We start from the raw sequence: 19791 nt of genomic DNA, 5'->3' as shown, positions 1-19791 counted from the left end.
CAACTCCAACTATTTCCATCTCATTCTTAAGTGAATTCTTCCCCCTCTCCAACTTCCTGGTGTTTGTTGTTGTTGTTGTTTTCCTAGCTTGCCTATTTATCTGTTAGTTTAAGTGCTAAGGAAGGCCTAGTTAGCTATCATTCAAGGGTGGGCGGATAGAAAACTAAAAGCTGGACCCCTCCACTCCTCACTATGCTCTTCATCTCACTCCACTCCCAATGACCTCATTTGCTATTCCTCATTTTTCCTTTGCTTAAAAAAAAAAAAAAAAACTCTCTTTTTTTTTCAAAACCCAAGACAGTGGAGAGTCAGAGTCAAGAGGAGACAGACTGCTAGAGATTTCAACCAGCCTAACTTTGGTCAAGTTTGCTTTGAATATGTTACCTGCAGGAGTGTTTCTGAAGAAATCATCTTTCCTTTTTCTTCCTTTCTTTTCTGTGCTGTGCTGGATCTTTGTTGAGCTTCTCCGGGCTCAGTAGTTGCAGGATGTCAGATGTTACTTCCCCCACTAGGGATTGAACCTGCATTGGAAGGCAGATTCTTAACTGCTGGACCACAAGGGAAGTCCCAAGAAATCATCTTCATGACAACATGAAGCCACGTTTGTCAGGAACATGCCCCGTCAAGTTGTCTCCCTCATTATATTCTACTCGCATCTGTGTGAACTACAACAGTGCTGAGTTTTCTAGGTGCTTTTGGCATTTAGAGCAAGCTTGGACTCTTGAATTTCGGCAAACTTTTACTGAGCTCCCTCTTGGTGATGGGGCTTCCCTAGTGCCTCAGTTGGTAAAGAATCTGCCTGCAGTGTGGGAGACCTGGGTTCGATCCCTGGGTTGGGAAGATCCCCTGGAGAAGGAAATGGCTACCTACTCCTGTATTCTGGTCTGGAGAATTCCTTGGACTGTGTAGTCCATGGGGTCACAAAGAGTGAGACACGACTGAGTGACTTTCACTTTTGCACGCTTGCTTCCTCTTGGTGAGGAGCCCCTGTGCTGTGTGGTGGAGACACAAAGCTGAATGGAAAAGATACGGTCCCTCCCTGCCCTCCAGGAAGAGATGGGAGAGGCTATTCAAAGTACAAACCTGAAAAAGGACAGGTATCCAGCACTGTCTTGCACCGGACAGCACCCCGTCCCGTGTCCAGGGGTGCTCCTTTTCTGGTGTACCTCCCTGATCTCTCTGGATTCTAGACCCCTTGTTCCCAACTCCAAACTGCCTTCCTCACTCCCCGACCCTTACTGATGTCTCCTTCTCCTGAGAATGGTGTCTGGCACAAGGCTAGGCACCCAGGAGCAAGAGCTTAGTACATCCTTGACTTCCCAACCCTGACACCACATCTTCGATTCTGCCTCAGAGCACTCTCAGCTTTCCTTCCTTGAGCAGCTGTGGAAGCACAGGGCATGCATCAGGGTATGGGTCGGCCTCTCTCTGACTTGGGGTCTTCTCAGCAACTACTGGTGTCCTGGTGGTCAGTCTGTCTTTTACGATATCAGCATCACAGTAAAAATTTCTATGGCTTTCCTACTTCCTCTTGAACTTTCTTTCTATCAAAAATCGTTGGTTTTGGACTTCCCTGGCTCATCTCACACGCTAGTAAAGTAATGCTCGAAATTCTCCAAGCCAGGCTTCAGCAACACGTGAACCGTGAACTTCCCGATGTTCAAGCTGGTTTTAGAAAAGGCAGAGGAACCAGAGATCAAATTGCCAACATCTGCTGGATCATCAAAAAAGCAAGAGAGTTCCAGAAAAACATCTATTTCTGCTTTATTGACTATGCCAAAGCCTTTGACTGTGTGGATCACAATAAACTGTGGAAAATTCTGAAAGAGATGGGAATACCAGACCACCTGACCTGCCTCTTGAGAAACCTACATGCAGGTCAGGAAGCAACAGTTAGAACTGGACATGGAACAACAGACTGGTTCCAAATAGGAAAAGGAGTACGTCAAGGCTGTATATTGTCACCCTGCTTATTTAACTTATATGCAGAGTATGTCATGAGAAACGCTGGGCTGGAGGAAGCACAAGCTGGAATCAAGATTGCCGGGAGAAATAACAATAACCTCAGATATGCAGATGACACCACCCTTATGGCAGAAAGTGAAGAAGAACTAAAGAGCCTCTTGATGAAAGTGAAAGAGGAGAGTGAAAAAGCTGGCTTAAAGCTGAACATTCAGGAAACTAAGATCATGACATCTGGTCCCATCACTTCATGGCAAATAGATGGGGACACAGTGGAAACAGTGTCAGACTTTATTTTGGGGGGCTCCAAAATCACTGCAGATGGTGATTGTAGCCGTGAAATTAAAAAAACACTTACTTCTTGGAAGGAAAGTTATGACCAACCTAGATAGCATATTAAAAAGCAGAAAAAAAAAAAGGGGAGACATTACTTTGTCAACAAAGGTCCGTCTAGTCAAGGCTATGGTTTTTCCAGTGGTCATGTATGGATGTGAGAGATGGACTGTGAAGAAAGCTGAGTGCCAAAGAATTAATGCTTTTGAACTGTGGTGTTGGAAAAGACTCTTGAGAGTCCCTTGGACTTCAAGGAGATCCAACCAGTCCATCCTGAAGGAGATCAGTCCTGCATGTTCATTGGGAGGACTGATGCTGAAGCTGAAACTCCAATACTTTGGCCACCTCATGCGAAAAGTTGACTCATTGGAAAAGACCTTGATGCTGGGAGGGATTAGGGGCAGGAGGAGAGGGGGATGACAGAGGATGAGATGGCTGGATGGCATCACCGACTCAATGGACATGAGTTTGAGTAAACTCCGGGAGTTGGTGATGGACAGGGAGGCCTGGCGTGCTGCGATTCATGGGGTCACACAGCCGGACACGACTGAGCGACTGAACTGAACTGAACTGGTGATCCAGTGGTTAAGAATCTGCCTGCCAATACAGGGTATGTGGGTTCGATCCCTGGTTGGGAAGATTCCACATGCCTCGGGGCAGCTAAGCCCACTTGCCACAAATACTGAGCCCATGCACCTAAGAGCCCATGCTTTGCAACAAGAGAAGCCTGAGCACTGCAACTAAGAGTAGCCCCTGCTCACTGAAACTGGAGAAAGCCCTTGTGCAGCAACAGAGACCCAGCGCAGCCAAAAATGAATAAGGTTTTAAAAAAACTTTTAAAAAATCATCGGTTTATCATCATAGCTCTCCTCTAGATTCTTCAATTGACTTTTCTTATCCTCTGTGCCATCCTTCATGACCTCCTTCACTTTTACACTTAGAGCTTGATGTTGCCAATTCTCCGCCGCCCCCCTTTCAGTTTCTCCCCTTTATGTGTGCTTTTCTTTCTTTTTTTTCTTTCAGTTTTACTGAGATATAATTGACATCCAGCACTGTTTGTTTACAGTGTACAGCATAATGATTTGACTTTACATATATCATGAAATGATACCCACAATAATTTTAGTGAACATGTGTGCATGTGTGCTAAGTTGATTCAGTTGTGTCCGACTCTTTTGCAACCCTATGGACTGTGGCCCGCCATATTCCTCTGTCCATGGGATTCTTCAGGCAGGAATACTGGAGTGGGTTGCCATGCCCTCTCCCAGGGGATCTTCCTGACCCAGGGATTGAACTCATGTCTCGTATGTCTCCTGCTTTGGCAGGCAGGTTCTTTACCACCAGGGAAGGGCCAAGTTTAGTGCATAGTGAATATCCATCATCAAATCCAGATACCAAATTAATGAATTTAAAAAGTTTTTTTTCATTAAGAACTCTTACATGTATAACATATAACACTGCTAATTATATTTATCACATTGTATGGTATATCCTTATATTTACCTTATAACTGGAAGCTTATACCTTTTGACTACCTTCATCCAATTTTCCCCTCTTCCAAAAGCCTTCACAGGCCTTCAAAAAAGTCCAGAAGAAGGTAGTATTTATAAATGCTTTCTGACTCTCTCCAGTAAAATTTTATGTGGTGATGGGACTGTTCTATATCTATAGTTTCCAATACAGTGGCCACAAGCCATGTGTGGTTATTGCAGACTTGAAATGTGGCTAGTGCAACTGAAGAACTGAATTTTTTTAACTTTAATTTTAATTAAATGTATTATTTATTTAAAATAAGTCTGTCATTCTTTTTTTTTTTTCTTTTTCCATCTATGCTAATTGACTTGTGGGATTTTAGTTCCCTGGCTAGGGGTTGAACCCAGGTCACAGCAGTGACATCACTGAGTCTTAACCACTGGACTGCCAGGGAATTCCCAATTTTAATTAAATTTAAATACTATCTGTGCCTAGTGGCTACCATATGGTGTGGCACCACTTCAGACCTTGGTCCTAAACCTCCTTTCTTTTTCTGCCTCTTTTTCCATCTCCATCCCAGTGTTCAGTAGGTAGAAAAGTCAAGAGCAACTCTGGCTGCCATGTTGGAGGGTCCTGTGGGCCACTCTTGTCATGTACTTTACCACAGATGCATGTTTGCTCAGCATTTCCACATTTTCACAGATGAAATAGACTATGTGGCTGACCCAGAGGAGAGGAAAGTGAAGTTGAAAAGGCAAGGGGATGGAGAAGGAAATGACAACCCACTTCAATATTCTTGCCTGGGAAATGCCATGGACAGAGGAGCCTGGGGGGCTATACAGCCCATGGGGTCTCAGGAGTCAGACACGACTGAGCAACTATACTACCACCACCACCACTGGGGGTGGATGTCTAGTACCACAGTTCCATCTGCTGTGGTTCCCACTTTGAAGATGTTTCCAACAGCTCCTTGTTTTGTGCACTTCCATCCTCTAAAACTAAGTGTAATTAATATTAAAGGTGTAAACATTGTAAGGATTCAATAATCCACTTTTTTTTTTTTTTTACAAAATCCCCATCTTTTAATGGTTGATACCTCGAGTTCTGAAACAAAACTGTTATATTTGTTTCCTTTATATTTAAAATATTCAGAAGTAAGCTAAATTATTATGAAAAAAATAGAAAAGGCTAGGGGACACGGACCAGGAGTGACAGCTAGAGGCTTATTTTGCACAGCAGGTAAAAGGCCGAGAGAGGATTTCACAACTGGGAGGAGATGATTGCCGGGTCAACTGATCCCTTCCAGGTCTCTTGGGGGAATGAACACACTTTTCCTCAAAAAACCTAAGTAACTGAGAAATTAGGAGATGATCTGGTCATGCACACATGCTGAGTCGCTGCATTTGTGTCCGACTCTGTGTGACCCTATGCACCATAGCCCACCAGGCTCCTCTGTCTATGGGATTCTCCAGGCAAGAATAATGGAGGAGGCTGCCATGCCCTCTTCCAGTGCCTGCTTCACTCCTGAGCACAAATCATGACTCCAATTCTCTTCTGTCTTCTCTCCCTGGATCCTCCACAGTGCCTCAACCCCACACCTTCCAACTGCAGTTCCTCCGTTTTTCTATTTCAGTTAAAGGTCCTGTCCTCCACCCATTCATTCATGCCAAGGGGTTATCTGAGACATGGCCTCTTCTTTCCCTCCCTAGATCCCCCACATTTCACTTTCTAAAGATTCCTTGAGCTCCTTCTCTTCTCTCCAAGCTGTCTTCTGCTCCAGAGGTCAACATCACTCACTTGACTTTAAGCTTAATTCATTTGGGTTTTCAATAATGATTTAAGAATTTTTGGATCTTCACACCTACCTCGGTATATGGCTTATTGTAGCTCAGAAATGTTTGCTGAAATGTATAAACTGCCTTTCTACCCAAAATACAAATAGACTGTTGTCATCTCCCTCCATAAAACCTCCTGATAGCTTCCCCAGGCCAATGATAAAGTCCAGAAGTAAATACGGCTCTTCAAGATCTGGTCCCTTTTAACCTCTGTAGCCTTGGCTTTCACCAAGATTCCCTCAAATGTTTTGCTTTGGCATTTTTTTTTTAACTCTTCATAGCTCCTCCCCAATGGAGCCTACCTCTGTGCCTTTGCTTTTTTCTTTTTTAAATTTATTTTTTGGCCATACTGCACAGCATGTGGGGTCTTAGTTCCCCAACCAGGGGTTGAACCCACACCCCATGCATTGAAGCATGAAGTCTTAACCACTGGATGGCCAGAGGAGTCGAAATGCCTTTGCTTTGATCTTACCTGCAACCTAAAATGACCTCCTGGGGACTTCCTGGCAGGCCAGTGGTTAAGACCCCATGCTTCCAATGCAGTGGGTGTGGTTTTGATCTGTGATCTTGGAACTAAGGTCCCACATGATCACGGGGAAGCCCCCTCCAAAAAATTAGAATGCTCTCCTGGCTGCCCCGCCCCAGTTCCCAAGTCACCCTCTCCATTTTCTGAACCACCTTTCCGCTTTGAATATACATCTTTTATCTTTCTATGGCGGCTTTCATCCCTGGATTATCGTCGACTCCATGTTGGCCACCTCACTGTGGCTGTGAACCCTGCTGAGCAGAGACCATGTCTTATTTGTCTTTCATCCCCAGCACCTTGCTCTGTGCCTGGCACATAATAGGAGCTCCATAAATGGTTATTGACAGGAACTACCACACAGGCTTCCCTTGTGGCTCAGCCAGTAAAGAATCCACCTGCAATGTGGGAAACCTGGGTTTCGATCCCTGGGTAGGGAAGATCCCCTGGAGAAGGGAAAGGCTACCAACTCCAGTATTCTAGCCTGGAGAATCCCATGGACTATCCATGGGGTCGCAAAGAGTCGGACACAACTGAGTGACTTTCACTTTCACTTTTCACCACACGGGTAGCACAAACTTCAATCCTTAAAGCCCATGTTAATCATGAGATACATGGCCTCCTTAGGGATGGCTCCTTGAAATGATCAAGGGACAACAGGAAGTTCTTAAGACTTAAAACTCCAGTGCTCATGCCAACCGTTAATGTTAGCATATCTACCCAAGATGATCCAACATCTCATATCTGATAGTCGAACTAGCCTCGGGATTCCTGTATTCCTCTTGCCCTCCTCCTGCTTCAGGTGGCTCAATCTAAAGAGAAGACTGTGGGACTTCCCTAGTGGTCCAGTGGTTAAGACTGCGTTTCCAAAGCAAGGGGGCGTAGGTTTGATCCCTCATCAGGGAACTAAGATGCCATGTGCCGTGGCTTTAAAATAAAATACATAGATTAAAAAAATAATAATAAAGAGAAGACTGTCCACTCAGTTACCCTGTGTAGCCACGTGGTCAGGATCACAATTTCAGCTAGACGTAATTTCCATATGTTCTCAAGCCTGTCCTGATACAGAATGGTCATTTATTTCTCATTCAGATTGCCCAGATTAAAAAAAAACAAAAACAAACCTGGAGTCATTTAGAAATTTTGTTTGTTTTTATTTTATTTATTTTTGGCTGTGCCTCATGGCTTGTAGGGAATCTCAGTTCTCCGACGAGGGATTGAACCTGGGACCACAGTAGCGAAAGCACTGAATTCTAACTACTGGAAAGTAAAAAACGAAAGTGTTAGTCGCTCAGTTGTGTCCAACTTTTTGTCACCCCATGGTCCTGTGACGCTCCTCTGTCCTTGGGATTCTCCAGGCAAGAATACTGAAGTGGGTTGCTATGCCCTCCTCCAAGGAATCTTGCCAACTGAGGAATCGAACCCACGTCTCTTATGTTGCCTGCATTGGGAGGCGGGTTCTTTACAACTATCGCCACCTGGGAAGCCTCACACAGTAGGTATTCAATAAATATTTGTTGAGTGGACATGGATATAAAACAAACTGAAAAGCTGGACTTAAAAAACTGTTCCTAAGCCATTTTTCAATCTCATTCTGATCTGGTGTCCACTATACAACTCACTCTCTCTTCCTGGGGCAACTTAGTGCTCAATGTCAGGATTTATCTCCCTCCTCCGATACACACACACACATACACTCAGTCACACCCATTCATGTTAGCTCAAGTTGGAATCCATTGTCCCCTAAGTCCACCATCACCCCAGAAGCCAGCTGCCCTGGGATTGTTCCAGATGCCAGACCTCACATCTGACAAGGGCACTTTTCTGACCTAGATCTCCCCTCTGAGTTTCCCTAGTGGCTCAGATGGTAAAGATTCCATCTGCAATGCGGGAGACCTGGGATCAGGTTGGGAAGATCCCCTGGAGAAGGAGATGGCAACCCATTCCACTACTAGTGCCTGGAGAATCCCATGGACAGAGGAGCCTGGTGGGCTACAGCCCATGGGGTCACAATGAGTCTGACATGACTGAGCAACTAACACTTTCTTTCCCCTCTCAAGGACGTCCCAACTTTGGCTTCATCACATAAAGCAGTGAGGAGAAACTGTTTCTCTTCCTCCCAACAATGCTTATCCTGTTCAAGTTCAGCCTCACCCAGGACTGGGCACACCCTCCCTCCTACATTTTATCATCTATAGGAAACTCTGATGACTGAGGAATTTCTGTTCATCAGAGTTTACGAGACAGAGACATATTTGAGAAAGGAAAGGAAAAAAAAAAAGGAAAGAAGGAGGGATGAAGGGAAGGAGGGAAAGAAGGAAGAAAGGAAGAGAAGGCAGTGAGTAGGGGAGGGAAGGGAAGGAATAGGAAGGTGACAGAGAAGGAAAACAGATACAAACTCTGTCTGGAGAAAGGTTGCTTGTAAAATTACATTCCTTCAATTCCTGGAGTGGATGGCTGCCTATATAGTCCATTGCTGGGCATACTGAGAATGAACTCTTGCATCTCCCTCTTCATCCCCACCTCTTCAAAGCTCTCTTTTTAACCTGAGAGAAAGCCTAGGTTTAGACCTTTGTGTCATAGATGGATGCTAAACTGTCATTTGTAGTTATTCTTAGGGGAGGTGATTGATTAAAAATCATGCAAAAGTAAAAATGACTGATATCAGAGTTTTCTGTTTTTTCTTTTTTTTTTGCTATACCTTGTGGCATACTGGATCCTTAGTTCCCTGACCAGGGATGGAACCCATGGCCACTGCAGTGAAAGCAGAGTCTTAACCACTGGATGGCTAGTGAAGTCCCCGATATCAGATTCTTAAGTCTTGGAAGGAAGAAGAAAAAGAGCTCTAGGCACCTTCCCCCAATGGCTCAGTGGAAAGAATCTGCCTACAATACAAGAGACACTGGAGACACAGATTCAATCCCTGGGTCAGGAAGATCTCCTGGAGGAGGAAATGGCAACCCACTCCAGTATTCTTGCCTGAAAAATCCCATGGACGGAGGAGCCTGGAGGGCTACAGTCTATGGGGTTGCAAAGAGTCGGAAATGACTTAGTGACTAAACAACAACAGAGAACACCAGGTAATGGAATAAGACCAAAGGAGAAGGCTAGAAGACTAGCTGCATCTGCTATCCAACTCTGGGTAGGCTGAACATAATGAAACGGGGACAGAAATGCTGGAAGGTGAGGCCCACACTTCACTAAGTTTGGGCTGCAGAACTCTGACCAGGATAACTCTTAACCACTTGTCACACTGCTTTTGTTTGGAGGCAAGAGGAAAGGGGCACTGGCATGGTGGACTGTTCAGAGATAGAGCATTTGGAAGACAGAAGCTTTTACCAAGTCTATTCCCCAGAAATATCAATGGAAAACACATTTTCTTTTATTCTTTCTTTGGCTTTGCCAGTCTGCCAGCTTCTAATTTCTCTGTCTCTGTTCCCCTCTGTTGCCACTATTGTTTTTGTTTTTTCCTCTCTTTAATAATAATCAAGTCCAAAGAAACCTGAGAAGCCCCACTCGTAACTACCTTTTCCTGAGTCACCAGGGACCAACCTCTCTTCCTCTCCAGGGAAGTGCTGGAGATGGGAACAAGTCTCTCTGGCTGTCAGGCCCACAGAGCACTAACATGGCTAGCGGCCAGTGTAAAGAACCAGGCGAGTTGGCGTCTGGATGAGTCCGGTCTAAAGTCCAGCCTGGAAAGCCCAAATCCCTGGACACCCAGGGGGAGGGCCCGTCTCTCCAGTTAAGCCGGATTTTATGCAACACATTTAGTATGTCAAAGTGTCAGCCTCTGGCCTTTGAGTCAGGTCTCCTGGGCCTGTTCGCAACTCGGCCCCTCGGTGAGTTTGGTGAACCGGGAGTTCTCTTCTCCCTTCTCCCTCGACCTACCTACCAACCTGACTGACTAGAGGCAAAAAAGATCATTGCGGACTGGGAGCTCCTGAAGATACTCAGAGAAAAGAAAGGGAAGGTTGGCATTCAGTGAAAAGATTTCAGAACTCTCTCCCCAGTCTGACTCCTCACAGCAGGGTAACTGGGGGCGGCGGGGGCGGGGGGAGTCCCCCAGAGCCCCGCCAACGCCAGATCCCCAGGGGCTGCAGTTCCAGCCCGGCCGAAGGGCGCCATCTGGCGGCCAGACCCCCAGCCTGGATCCTCCGTGCCCCAGCCCGAGTTCTCGAAGCCAGAGGAAGACCTAGGCAGCACTGTCACCTCCTCCCGCTACGTCACTCCGAGGACGCCGCCCCGGCCTGGAACGCGCCTCCTCCCGAGGGGACTGGCCCCAGCGCCTCCCCCGCAGAATTGCCGTCCATCCTCCCGCTCGGAATGAACGCTTCCCCGGTAGAAATCTGCTGAAAGCTCTCCCAGGGATCCGCCCCACCTCGTCACCCACTGGGAGCCTGCCCTGCCCGGGGGAACCTGCCCCCGTCCTCTTCCCCTCCCGGCGATGGACTCCGCTGCTCCTTCCCCCACACCCTGACAGGGAGCCTCCTCGGGGCCACAGAACCCAAATCCAGGTTACTAAGGAGGCCTCCGCTCCCCGAGTCCCGGAGGACCCCGCGGCCCCCAGCAGCTAGGCCTGGGAGCCGGCCCCGCGTGCGCCCCAAGCCCGCCGGTGGGCGGAGCTCCGCAGGCCCGGCCTGGGGTGGGCTGTCCCGTCGTGACGTCACTTCCGTCCGGGCCTGGCTGGGGTTCGGGCTCCGTGGGCCGACGGCGCGGGGGGTGCACGGAGGTGGCAGCTGTAAGAGGAGGCGGTGCGGGAGGCCGAGGAGCTCACGCCCGGACCAGTCCCGCGTCCCGGGCCGCTAGCCCCGATCCTGCCGCGCACCGAGAGGCGAGACCGGCCGGATGGGCCGCTGAGCCCGGACCGGGGACCGGTGAGGCTCGAGCGGAGCGGGCAGCCAGTTCGGGGCGGGAGCGGCCAGCCGGGCTGCAGGGTCCCCGGGAGCCTGGGATGCGGGGAGGGGAGCGGGTCAAGCCTGCCTCTCCTGCTCACCCGGCAGGAAAGCAGGGTGAGGGGTGAGGGGGCGCCGCCAGGCGCGGCGGGGACGATGAGGCCCACCCGGGGGAGGTCTGGCGGCGGCCGGGGTGTGAGAAGGGAGCGGAGTGGTTGGGGTCATTTATGGGGCGGGGGTGGGGGGCGGCACTTGAGATTCGCATCCGGAAAGGTGGCGTCGGGGGTTAGGGGAGTGTGCTTTGGCCGTGGCTTTGGGAAGAGGATGGCTCTGAGTGGGGGAGGCAGAAAACAGGCTCGGGAAAATTTTCCACGGTCCTCCTTCGGAGAGAGGGTTGAAGAGCTCTGCTCTCCCTAGAGGCTGATGTTGAACACCTGGAGAAGGGTCTCCCTGGAGTTTGGGGGCCAGTTACAGTGTTTGGAAGGGACCACGCTCTGAGAGTCCCTGCCCTGAGCGGGTGTGCAAAAAGCCTGGCCGCTTCCAACCTTTAAGCCTCCACATCTTCACAGTGTGGAGCTCCCTGGAGCTGAAATCAGGATGTTCCGCTTCATGAGGGACGTGGAGCCCGAGGACCCCATGTTCCTGATGTGAGTATCCCCTCCCCCTCTTGCTCCAGAGCACACATCGGTCCACTTTAGTCCTTGAGTAGTTGAGACAGACACCTGGGCTCCCGTTGCCGGCTTGGATCACACCTGGGTGGCCACTCTAAGCTCCAGCTTAGACTTGGAGTCTGTGCTGCTGGTTCCCTATTGCTCTTTTCTTTGGGGGGGGGGGGGAGGTGCTGACCGCTGCCCCTTTTACCATCTGCTCTGTACTCTCCCTGCACAGGGACCCCTTTGCCATTCACCGTCAGCACATGAACCGGATGTTGTCAGGAGGTTTTGGATATAGCCCCTTCCTCAGCATCACAGATGGCAATCTGCCAGGGACCCGGCCTGCCAGCCGCAGGATGCAGGTAATGGTGCCGCCACAGACCTGAGATTCAAGGAAAGGTGGGAGGGTGGTTAATGCAGTGCTTTATTTTTCTTGCATGCTGGCTCACTTAGCAAGTGGCATGCCTTCTAGGAGGGGGGAAAGGGGTGTGGAAGACAGGCTTTGTGATGCTCCTTTGAGAGGAGGATGGAAAAAAGCAATGGAGGCCATGGGCTTGGTTTGGGAGGGTGAGGTCGCATGTGGCCTCTAATTTCTATTCCTGGCATGTTCCCGTAGGCTGGGGCTGTCTCCCCTTTTGGAATGCTGGGAATGGTAAGTCTTCATCTCCCTGCATCCGTCCATCTCAAACATGCTCTGTAACCCTTAGATATTAGTTCCAAATTTGCCTCTCTGAAATATAGGCTAATTGGTAACCCTAGAGTCTTCATGTGCTCACAGATCTCTGGGCCTGCTGTGTGCTGAGTCCTGTGAGCTGATGACGCTAACTTACTGACTCCTGGGCTTCTAGGAGTCATGCCCATTAGGGAGATATAATTGCCTGGCAAGATGTCTTCTTTTGAGGAGGGAGGTGCTGTTGGAGGGCCAACTAGAGATGATGTGTAGATTTTTCTACAGCTTCAGAACCAACCCCTTTATAGGTTAAACTTCAGTAACACAGACTCGCTTCCTAAAAGTAGGAGGAAATGGGTCAGGCAGGCAGGAAAAAGGTGGGATCCTAGTAGCCGCAGAGCCTGAGGAGGAGGGTGGGGTGGGTGGGAAGAGAAGCGTGGAGAGAGGCACACCTGTCCTGCTCCTGCTCACGAGGAATGAGGAAGAGCCGCTGCCAGATGTGAAGGAAGGGGAGAGAGGGACGGTGTAGCCAGGTGACCTGTGGGAGCCTGAATTCAGCAACTTGACTCGGTTTCCTTTCTGCTCCAGTCAGGCGGCTTCATGGACATGTTTGGGATGATGAACGACATGATCGGCAACATGGTAAGGGTCTTGTGTCCACCTCCCCTGGCGAGTCCCTGGTGGTGGGAGTGGGGAAGGCCGTGTTCACGGAGGCGTGCAAGCTGGATAAGATGGCCAGACCCAGAGAGTGCAGGGGTCCTGAGTGGAAAGCGGCCGGCATCTCATAAAATGGGCAGTTAAAGCTCGGTCTCTCCAGGTCCACCTGGCTTATTGTTGGACTCAGAGGGATTGGGCGGTTGCGGGGGGTGATGGTGAGTCCTCACATTTGCTCCGAGGCTGCAGGGAGGGATCCCTGCTCCAGAAGCCAGCCCCTGCTCACTCAGCCTTGACGTTCCCTTCCCTCCCCAGGAGCACATGACAGCCGGAGGCAATTGCCAGACCTTCTCCTCCTCCACTGTCATCTCCTACTCCAACACCGGCGACGGGGCCCCCAAGGTCTACCAAGAGACGTCAGAGATGCGCTCGGCCCCAGGCGGGGTGAGTTGGAGGGCTCCTCCTATCCCAGGGAGGCACGGTCGGGTGGCCTGGCTGGCTCTTTTCAAGAGGGGATCCCAGGTGGTGTTTCCGGGCTGGCATAGCCAGGTTTGGAAGGATCCAGTGAGCATGTGGCGCTCCACCTCCCCCAGATCCGGGAGACTCGGCGGACCGTGCGCGACTCCGACAGCGGGCTGGAGCAGATGTCCATCGGGCATCACATCCGGGACCGGGCTCACATCCTCCAGCGCTCCCGAAACCACCGCACGGGGGACCAGGAGGAGCGGCAGGACTACATCAACCTGGACGAGAGTAAGCCCCCTTCCAGCTCCAGCCTACCGGCTTCCTGCCACCAGCCCCCGTCTCGTGAGCTGAGAAATGGCAGCTTTTTCTCGCTGCTTCGATCCCTAGGTCGAGAAGATCCCCTGGAGAAGGAAATGGCAATCCACTCCAGTATTCTTGCCTGGGAAATCCCAGGGACAGAGGAGCCTGGTGGGCTACAGTCCATGGGGCTGCAAAGAGTCAGCCATGACTGAGCCCTCACGCATGCTCCCTAGCTCTGTACCTGTTTCTTGGGCAACATTATGGATGAGCTCCATGTTCTTCACTTACTTGGAGCCTCTTTGTCAGCTTAGGGCTAAGTCAGTGCAGGAGATGGCCTCACCGGGGAGGGCAAACTCTGTCACCTAAGTCAGATATTGATAGCAATCTACCCCATTCCGTCAGTGCCTTCCTTTCTCGTCTTTATTTCTTTCAAATTAGTCAACATTTATTAAATACTTATGGTGTGTATGGGACCATGCTCCTTAACTAAGTATCCACTCCTGATTTCCTACTCATGGCCTTGGGAAACCATGGTGAATCCAACTTCGCCTGTCCCCTCCGCACCCGCTCCCTGCCCCAAGGCCTTTCAGCCTTCTCCCTGGGTGTTGGTCTCAGAGCCTGTGGCTCAAGCCTGCATCGGGCGCGGGTCTGCCTGGGAAGTGGGGTGGTACTCAGGTGCCCCGTGTGGTCTCCTCTGTCCTCTTCAGGTGAGGCCGCGGCGTTTGATGACGAGTGGAGGAGGGAGACCTCCCGATTCCGGCAGCAGCGCCCTCTGGAATTTCGGAGGCATGAGGCTTCCGGGGGCGGAGGACGAAGGGCTGAGGGGCCTCCCCGCCTGGCTATACAGGGACCCGAGGACTCCCCATCCCGACAGTCCCGCCGCTACGACTGGTGAGGGCCCTGAGCCCTCGGCCTCTCTTGTATCTCTTGTAAGTACCACCGGGCGGGCAGGAACAGGACGGGGTGAGGCGTGTAGTATGTGAGCATCACTCAGCCTTGCAGCAGAAGCAGCCTAGGTACCCAGCAACCACCACCCTGGTTGGTAGAAGAGGTTGGTTTTTTATTTTTATATTTTTGTATTTATTAAAAAAAATTTTTTTTTAATTTTGGCTGTTACCAAGTTTTAGTTGTAGCATGTGGGATCTAATTCCCTGACCAGGGATCAAACCCAGGTCTCCTGCATTGGGAGCACAGAGTCCTAGCCACTGGGCCACCAGGGAAGCCCCCAAGTAGAAGTTCTAATTGGTACAGAAAGGCAGAACTCCTGGTTTCTGTATCTTGTCTTCCTTTTAATTTGTGTGTTTCTGTTTCCCACCCCAGGTACAAGCTGAGAGGCTGAGATGTCATCCCCTGAGATAACTTTTCCCCTTCAACTCCCACTCCCAATTTAATATTAAATTAACAGGCAAGCTGGCCCCAGCCCCTCCCTGGGGGTCTCAGGGAGAACCTTTCACTGCCCTTTTCCCTTTCCTTCTTTAACCTCTTTACCACAATGACTTGATTTTTCACTTTGCTACTCCGTCTCTGAATCTCCTTCCTTTCCTCGTTCTGCTCCTGCCATGCATTGAAGGGGCTTTGAGGGTGAGCTCTGGGTTTAGGGGCCCCAGTGACCCTGGCTCTCTGCCCACCTCCTCCTCATATCCCCTACTGTAGGGGCCACAGCCCTCATCCAGGGCTGTGTGTGGAGGGAAAGGACCTGTTCCCAACCCTTTTTCCCTTCCTACCCGCTTCACATCACAAAGGTCTTCCCCACACCCTCTCTGCCTTTATTTTTTGATTTGTGCAACTTGTAACTAGGTGTTTATGAAATAAAGGAGAATGGAAAAAAGACCAAGTAGGCGTCTGGCTTTACTTTTTTTTTCTTTTAATGTATTTTATTGAAGTATTGTTGATTTATGGTGTTGTGTCTGGCTTTGTTGATCTCTTCCATGTTCAGTTTCAACCCTCCTGTCTCCTAGTCACCTTGTGTTTAGTCTCTGAGTCGTGTCCAACTCTTTGCGACCCCATGAACTGTTTTCCAGGCAAGAACACTGGAGTGGGTTGCCATTTCCTTCTCTAGTCGCCTTACCTCCCTCTGTCTCCATGCGTGGCCTTCTTAACTCATTCAAGCCCAACACTGCAATGGTCCCGCAGTGGGGCTGTCAATGCCTCATGAAAAGCAGCAGTGCATGTGGCCAGGCCGGGTTGGGGGTGAGACTGACAGCGACTGTCCTGCAGGCTTCCTCGCTTTTGAGGGGGTGGCAGAGCATGCATGTAGGTGTCCGACAAGTTTTCTGCCCCTTGTCACTTGGGCATTTCTTGCCTAGACTGTAGGCAGGAACACTTGGGGTACAGAGCAGGAAGGACCCCACTCCGGTCTTCAAACGGGAGGAACTCGAGGCAGCAGCGTTCTTCAAAACCTCCAGCCCCAGTTGTTGAGAATTTGAGCCCAGGGAAGAAAACTAGCCTGGAACCTGAGCAGCTCAGGACCAGCTTGAGGAGCTCTAATTTCTCAAAACATTCGCTCCTGCTTGACCTGGCTCAGCAAATGGGTCACCCTGTCCCTCCCAGAAACTCACCAGTGATGGAGAGTGCCTATGAGAGTCTGAGGGTGGTTTCTGCTTTATAAACATCTGCTGCCCTTGTCAGTTGATAAATCAAAGGCAAAAACAGCACCGGGTCCTCTCTGGGAAGGAGATTTTCCCGTGTCCTTGACGGGCAAACAGATTCAAGTGGATTTATCCAGACACACAACGGGCAGATGAAGGTGAGCTCATCAGCAACCAAGTAGTGATGTCCTGTCCAGATCGGGTACTAAGTCTTAGTCACCCAGCCACTTTCGATGCACTTCCATGGTCAAAGGAACCAACCAGAAATCCCAGAAGTCAAACAGGAGAGAATTCATCTCCACCTGGGATGCTGAATTGTTGGAGCTCAAAGCATCCCCAGTCCTCAACTTCCAGTGTAACCTGTGCCCTGTCCAGGTCACCCCTTTCTTCCTCTGGGAGTGGAAGAATTGTCATCAATCTCCAGAGGCAGCAGGTGAAAGAGCATGGGAGGAGGCTCCCATGGGAGCCTGGAGGCGCCCCCAGGCTCCTTGGCTCAGCTCTGCCACCAGCCCAGCCATGTGGCCTTGGGCAAGACCTCCCTTCCCTGGACCGCAGCTGTGGGTGTCCCTTCTCACTCCAACATCTCAGGCTGCAGCTCAAGCCCAACCTCTCAACCTGGATTCCAGCTCCAGGGCCCACGCTCCTGGGCGCAGTTCTGAGTGGGGGCTGGAGCAGGCCAAGGGTTGCCCTGGTTTCAATCCAGGTGAGTCATCCAGGGTTTCACAAGCATTGCCGTTTGGGTCCTGGCTTCAGACGCATGAATAAATCAATTTTCACCCCTGCTCCCAACTCCTGAGTGATGACCACCCTGCAAACCCAGCTCATATTTGCAAGGCCTGTGATGGTATTCTTCAGCTAAGATACATGGTGGGAAACTAAGGACTAGCAAACTTGAATGAAATGCCCTAAAACCAGCCCCCTGGCACTTTCCTGTCCTGTCTGCTATGGCGGGTGAGGGTCAGGGAGCAGGACAGCACGCAGGAGGAATGCTGATGTTTCATTTCCAGGTCAGCTCTTTGAAATGCATCAGTCGCCATGACCCAGCCTCAACCTGCCAGGTGTCCAGAGGACGTGGCCAGACTCACTTGGACGATTTCCCCCACCCAAGAAAATGACAGGGTGGGAGAGTCTGAGACTTGGTGGGAGACTATGAATTAGAGAGAGGGGTGAAATTAGGAGTACAGACCGGCAGGAGCAAGCCCGGGGGAAGTCTTCACCTCTTAGAATCGGTGTCCTGCTTTGTAAAATGGGCCTTTTTCCAGGCCCTGTTGGCAATGGGGACACGGATTCATAGCTCAGAATTATGAGAGTGGGGTGCATGAGTACAGAGGACATGTTTGACTCAGTGCATGAGACAGACGCCTGATTTTGCCCCTGTGACCCTCCCTGCCCCTGTCCTGCACCTTTGGTCCACCATCTGGTGGCTCAGACAGTACAAAATCTGTCTGCAGTGCAGGAGACCCAGGCTCAATCTCTGAGTCAGGAAGATCCCTTGGAGAAGGAAATGGCAACTCACTCCAGTATTCTTGCCTGGAGAATCCCATGGACAGAGGAGCCTGGCGGGCTACAGTCCAGGGGGTTGCAAAGAGTCAGACACCACTGAATCACTGGTTTCTCCCAGCATCCAGCCCATTCTCCTCATCTGCTCTGTTACCTGCCACCTGGATAGTGTGCAGGGTCTGAACAATTATCCCCGAGATGTCAGTTTTCTCTAGATGGAGACCAACCAAGTGTCTGAAGGTCTGAGGCTAGGACATCTGGACACAGGAAGCTGGGGGGTGTGAGAAAGGGCCATGGAGTGGGGTTGGGTCTCTAAAAGAAGGAGCAGAAATACCGGGGGAAAGGTCAAGGTGACACTGATGTGGGAAATGGTTTGATGAAAGAAAACAGAGCTAGGGCTTCCCTGGTGGCTCAGTGGTAGAGAACCCACCTGACAATGCAGGACACACGTTCGATCCCTAGTCCTGGGAGATCCCACGTGCTTCAGATCAACTAACCCCGCGCACCACACCTACTGAGCCTGCACTCTAGAGCCCGGAAACGGCAACTACTGAAGCCCAAGCGTCCTAGAGCCCGTGTTCCACAACAAGAGAAGCCACTGGGATGAGAAGCCTGCACACTGCAACTGGAGAGTAGCCCCCGATCACCCCATCTAGAGAAAAAAGGCCCTCACAGACCCAACACAGCCAAAAATAAATAAATGTGTGCTAAGTCACTTCAGTTGTGTCTCACTCTTTGCAACCCTATGGACTGTAGCCCGCCAGGCTCCTCCATCCATGGGATTCTCCAGGCAAGAATACTGGAGTGGGTTGCCACGCCCTCTTCCAGGGCATCTTCCCAACCCAGGGATCGAACCTGCATCTCTTTCGTCTCCTGCTTTGGCAGGCAGTTTCTTTACACTAGCGCCATCTGGGAAGCCCTATAAAATTATTTTAAAAGTTGTATCTTTAAAAAAGAAAGAAAAAAAGAAAACAAAGCTAGAGTCTAAGAAAACCACCGCTGAACTTAGATAGCCTAGATTCCGAGTGGGGGCAATTCCCAATTCACAGGGAAGGTGGCACAGATAGACCTTAATTCCAAGCAAACCCAGTATATAATATAAGTAACAGTTGTAGAGTTGAAAGAGACCTTTGAGATCACTTTCTCTGGATATTCCCCAAAGTGGCAGCTGATCAGAACCACCACCCCAGACCCACTAAAGCAGAATCTCTAGGTTGAAGAGCATTTCAGTACAGCCTAGCAACAATTACAGATGCCCTCCAAACCCGTGCTCCTGCTTCACTGCTTAAGTAACAGGTGATTTGAACCCCATACAGCTACCTCGCAGAACTCAAGAGCCGGGACTCAAAGTCCAGACAGACACAAACTATACTAACATGCTGTGAGGCATGATTCCCCATGGGGGTCCTTTAAATAGAACGTTCCTTGATTTTTTTTTGTTTGTTTATTTCAAATTTATAACATTTACCCAAGTCAAAGCATAGTGTTTAAAATGATGGATGCCAGTGGCTCAGTATGTCTGGTTTATTTGTGGGTTTTTTTTCAATATTTTTTAACATACAATAAAATTTCTGTGCATGGGTTCTATGAGTTTGAACATGTACAGACTTGTGGAAGCACCACCACTATCAGGATCAAAATAATTCCCTCACAGGACTTCCCTGGTGGTCCAGTGGTTAAGACTCTAAGCTTCCAGTGCAGGGGACCTGGGTTCGATCCCTGGTCGGAGAAATAGATCCCACAGGCTGCAACTAAGAGTTCAAAGATCCTGCAGGCTGCAACTAAGACCCGGCATATCAAATAAATACATACATAGATATTTCTAAAAAAAGTTCTATCATCCCCAAACCCTCTTCTGCTACTCCTTTGTGGCCACCCCTCCCCCCAGTCCTAATCCTTGGCAACCACTGATATGTTCATCATTGGTACAAATGTGCCATTTC

At 49.9% G+C, this 19791-nt stretch overlaps 1 protein-coding gene across 2 annotated transcripts; it reads left to right on the top strand.

Moving 5' to 3' along the window:
- Positions 1 to 10430: 10430 nt before the first annotated feature.
- On the top strand, positions 10431 to 15590 carry MLF2 (myeloid leukemia factor 2). 2 transcript variants are annotated; one of them, XM_043441041.1, is made up of 9 exons: positions 10438 to 11000; positions 11588 to 11665; positions 11907 to 12033; positions 12288 to 12323; positions 12930 to 12983; positions 13311 to 13439; positions 13589 to 13748; positions 14468 to 14689; positions 15081 to 15590. In XM_043441041.1, exons 2-8 carry the CDS (start codon positions 11616 to 11618, stop codon positions 14653 to 14655), a joined length of 744 nt encoding a protein of 247 aa, XP_043296976.1. In that variant the 5' UTR covers positions 10438 to 11000; positions 11588 to 11615; the 3' UTR covers positions 14656 to 14689; positions 15081 to 15590. The 2 variants fall into 2 exon arrangements, with proteins under 2 accessions (XP_043296977.1, XP_043296976.1); XM_043441042.1 differs by lacking the exon at positions 12288 to 12323 and having other exon boundaries at positions 10431 to 11000.
- The last annotated feature ends 4201 nt before the right edge of the window (positions 15591 to 19791 follow it).

Source organism: Cervus canadensis, chromosome 21, assembly GCF_019320065.1.
Source record: "Cervus canadensis isolate Bull #8, Minnesota chromosome 21, ASM1932006v1, whole genome shotgun sequence".
NCBI classification, from domain to species: domain Eukaryota; kingdom Metazoa; phylum Chordata; class Mammalia; order Artiodactyla; family Cervidae; genus Cervus; species Cervus canadensis.
Note: the sequence above shows the minus strand (reverse complement) of the source record. Positions and strands in the feature narration are given on the sequence as shown.

Coding starts and splice junctions, on each gene's coding strand:
- MLF2 (XM_043441041.1), top strand. CDS start 11,616: ATGTTCCGCTTCATGAGGGACGTGGAGCCCGAGGACCCCATGTTCCTG. Junction 12,034..12,287: donor CTGCCAGCCGCAGGATGCAG/GTAATGGTGCCG, acceptor ATGTTCCCGTAG/GCTGGGGCTGTCTCCCCTTT. Junction 12,324..12,929: donor CTTTTGGAATGCTGGGAATG/GTAAGTCTTCAT, acceptor TTTCTGCTCCAG/TCAGGCGGCTTCATGGACAT.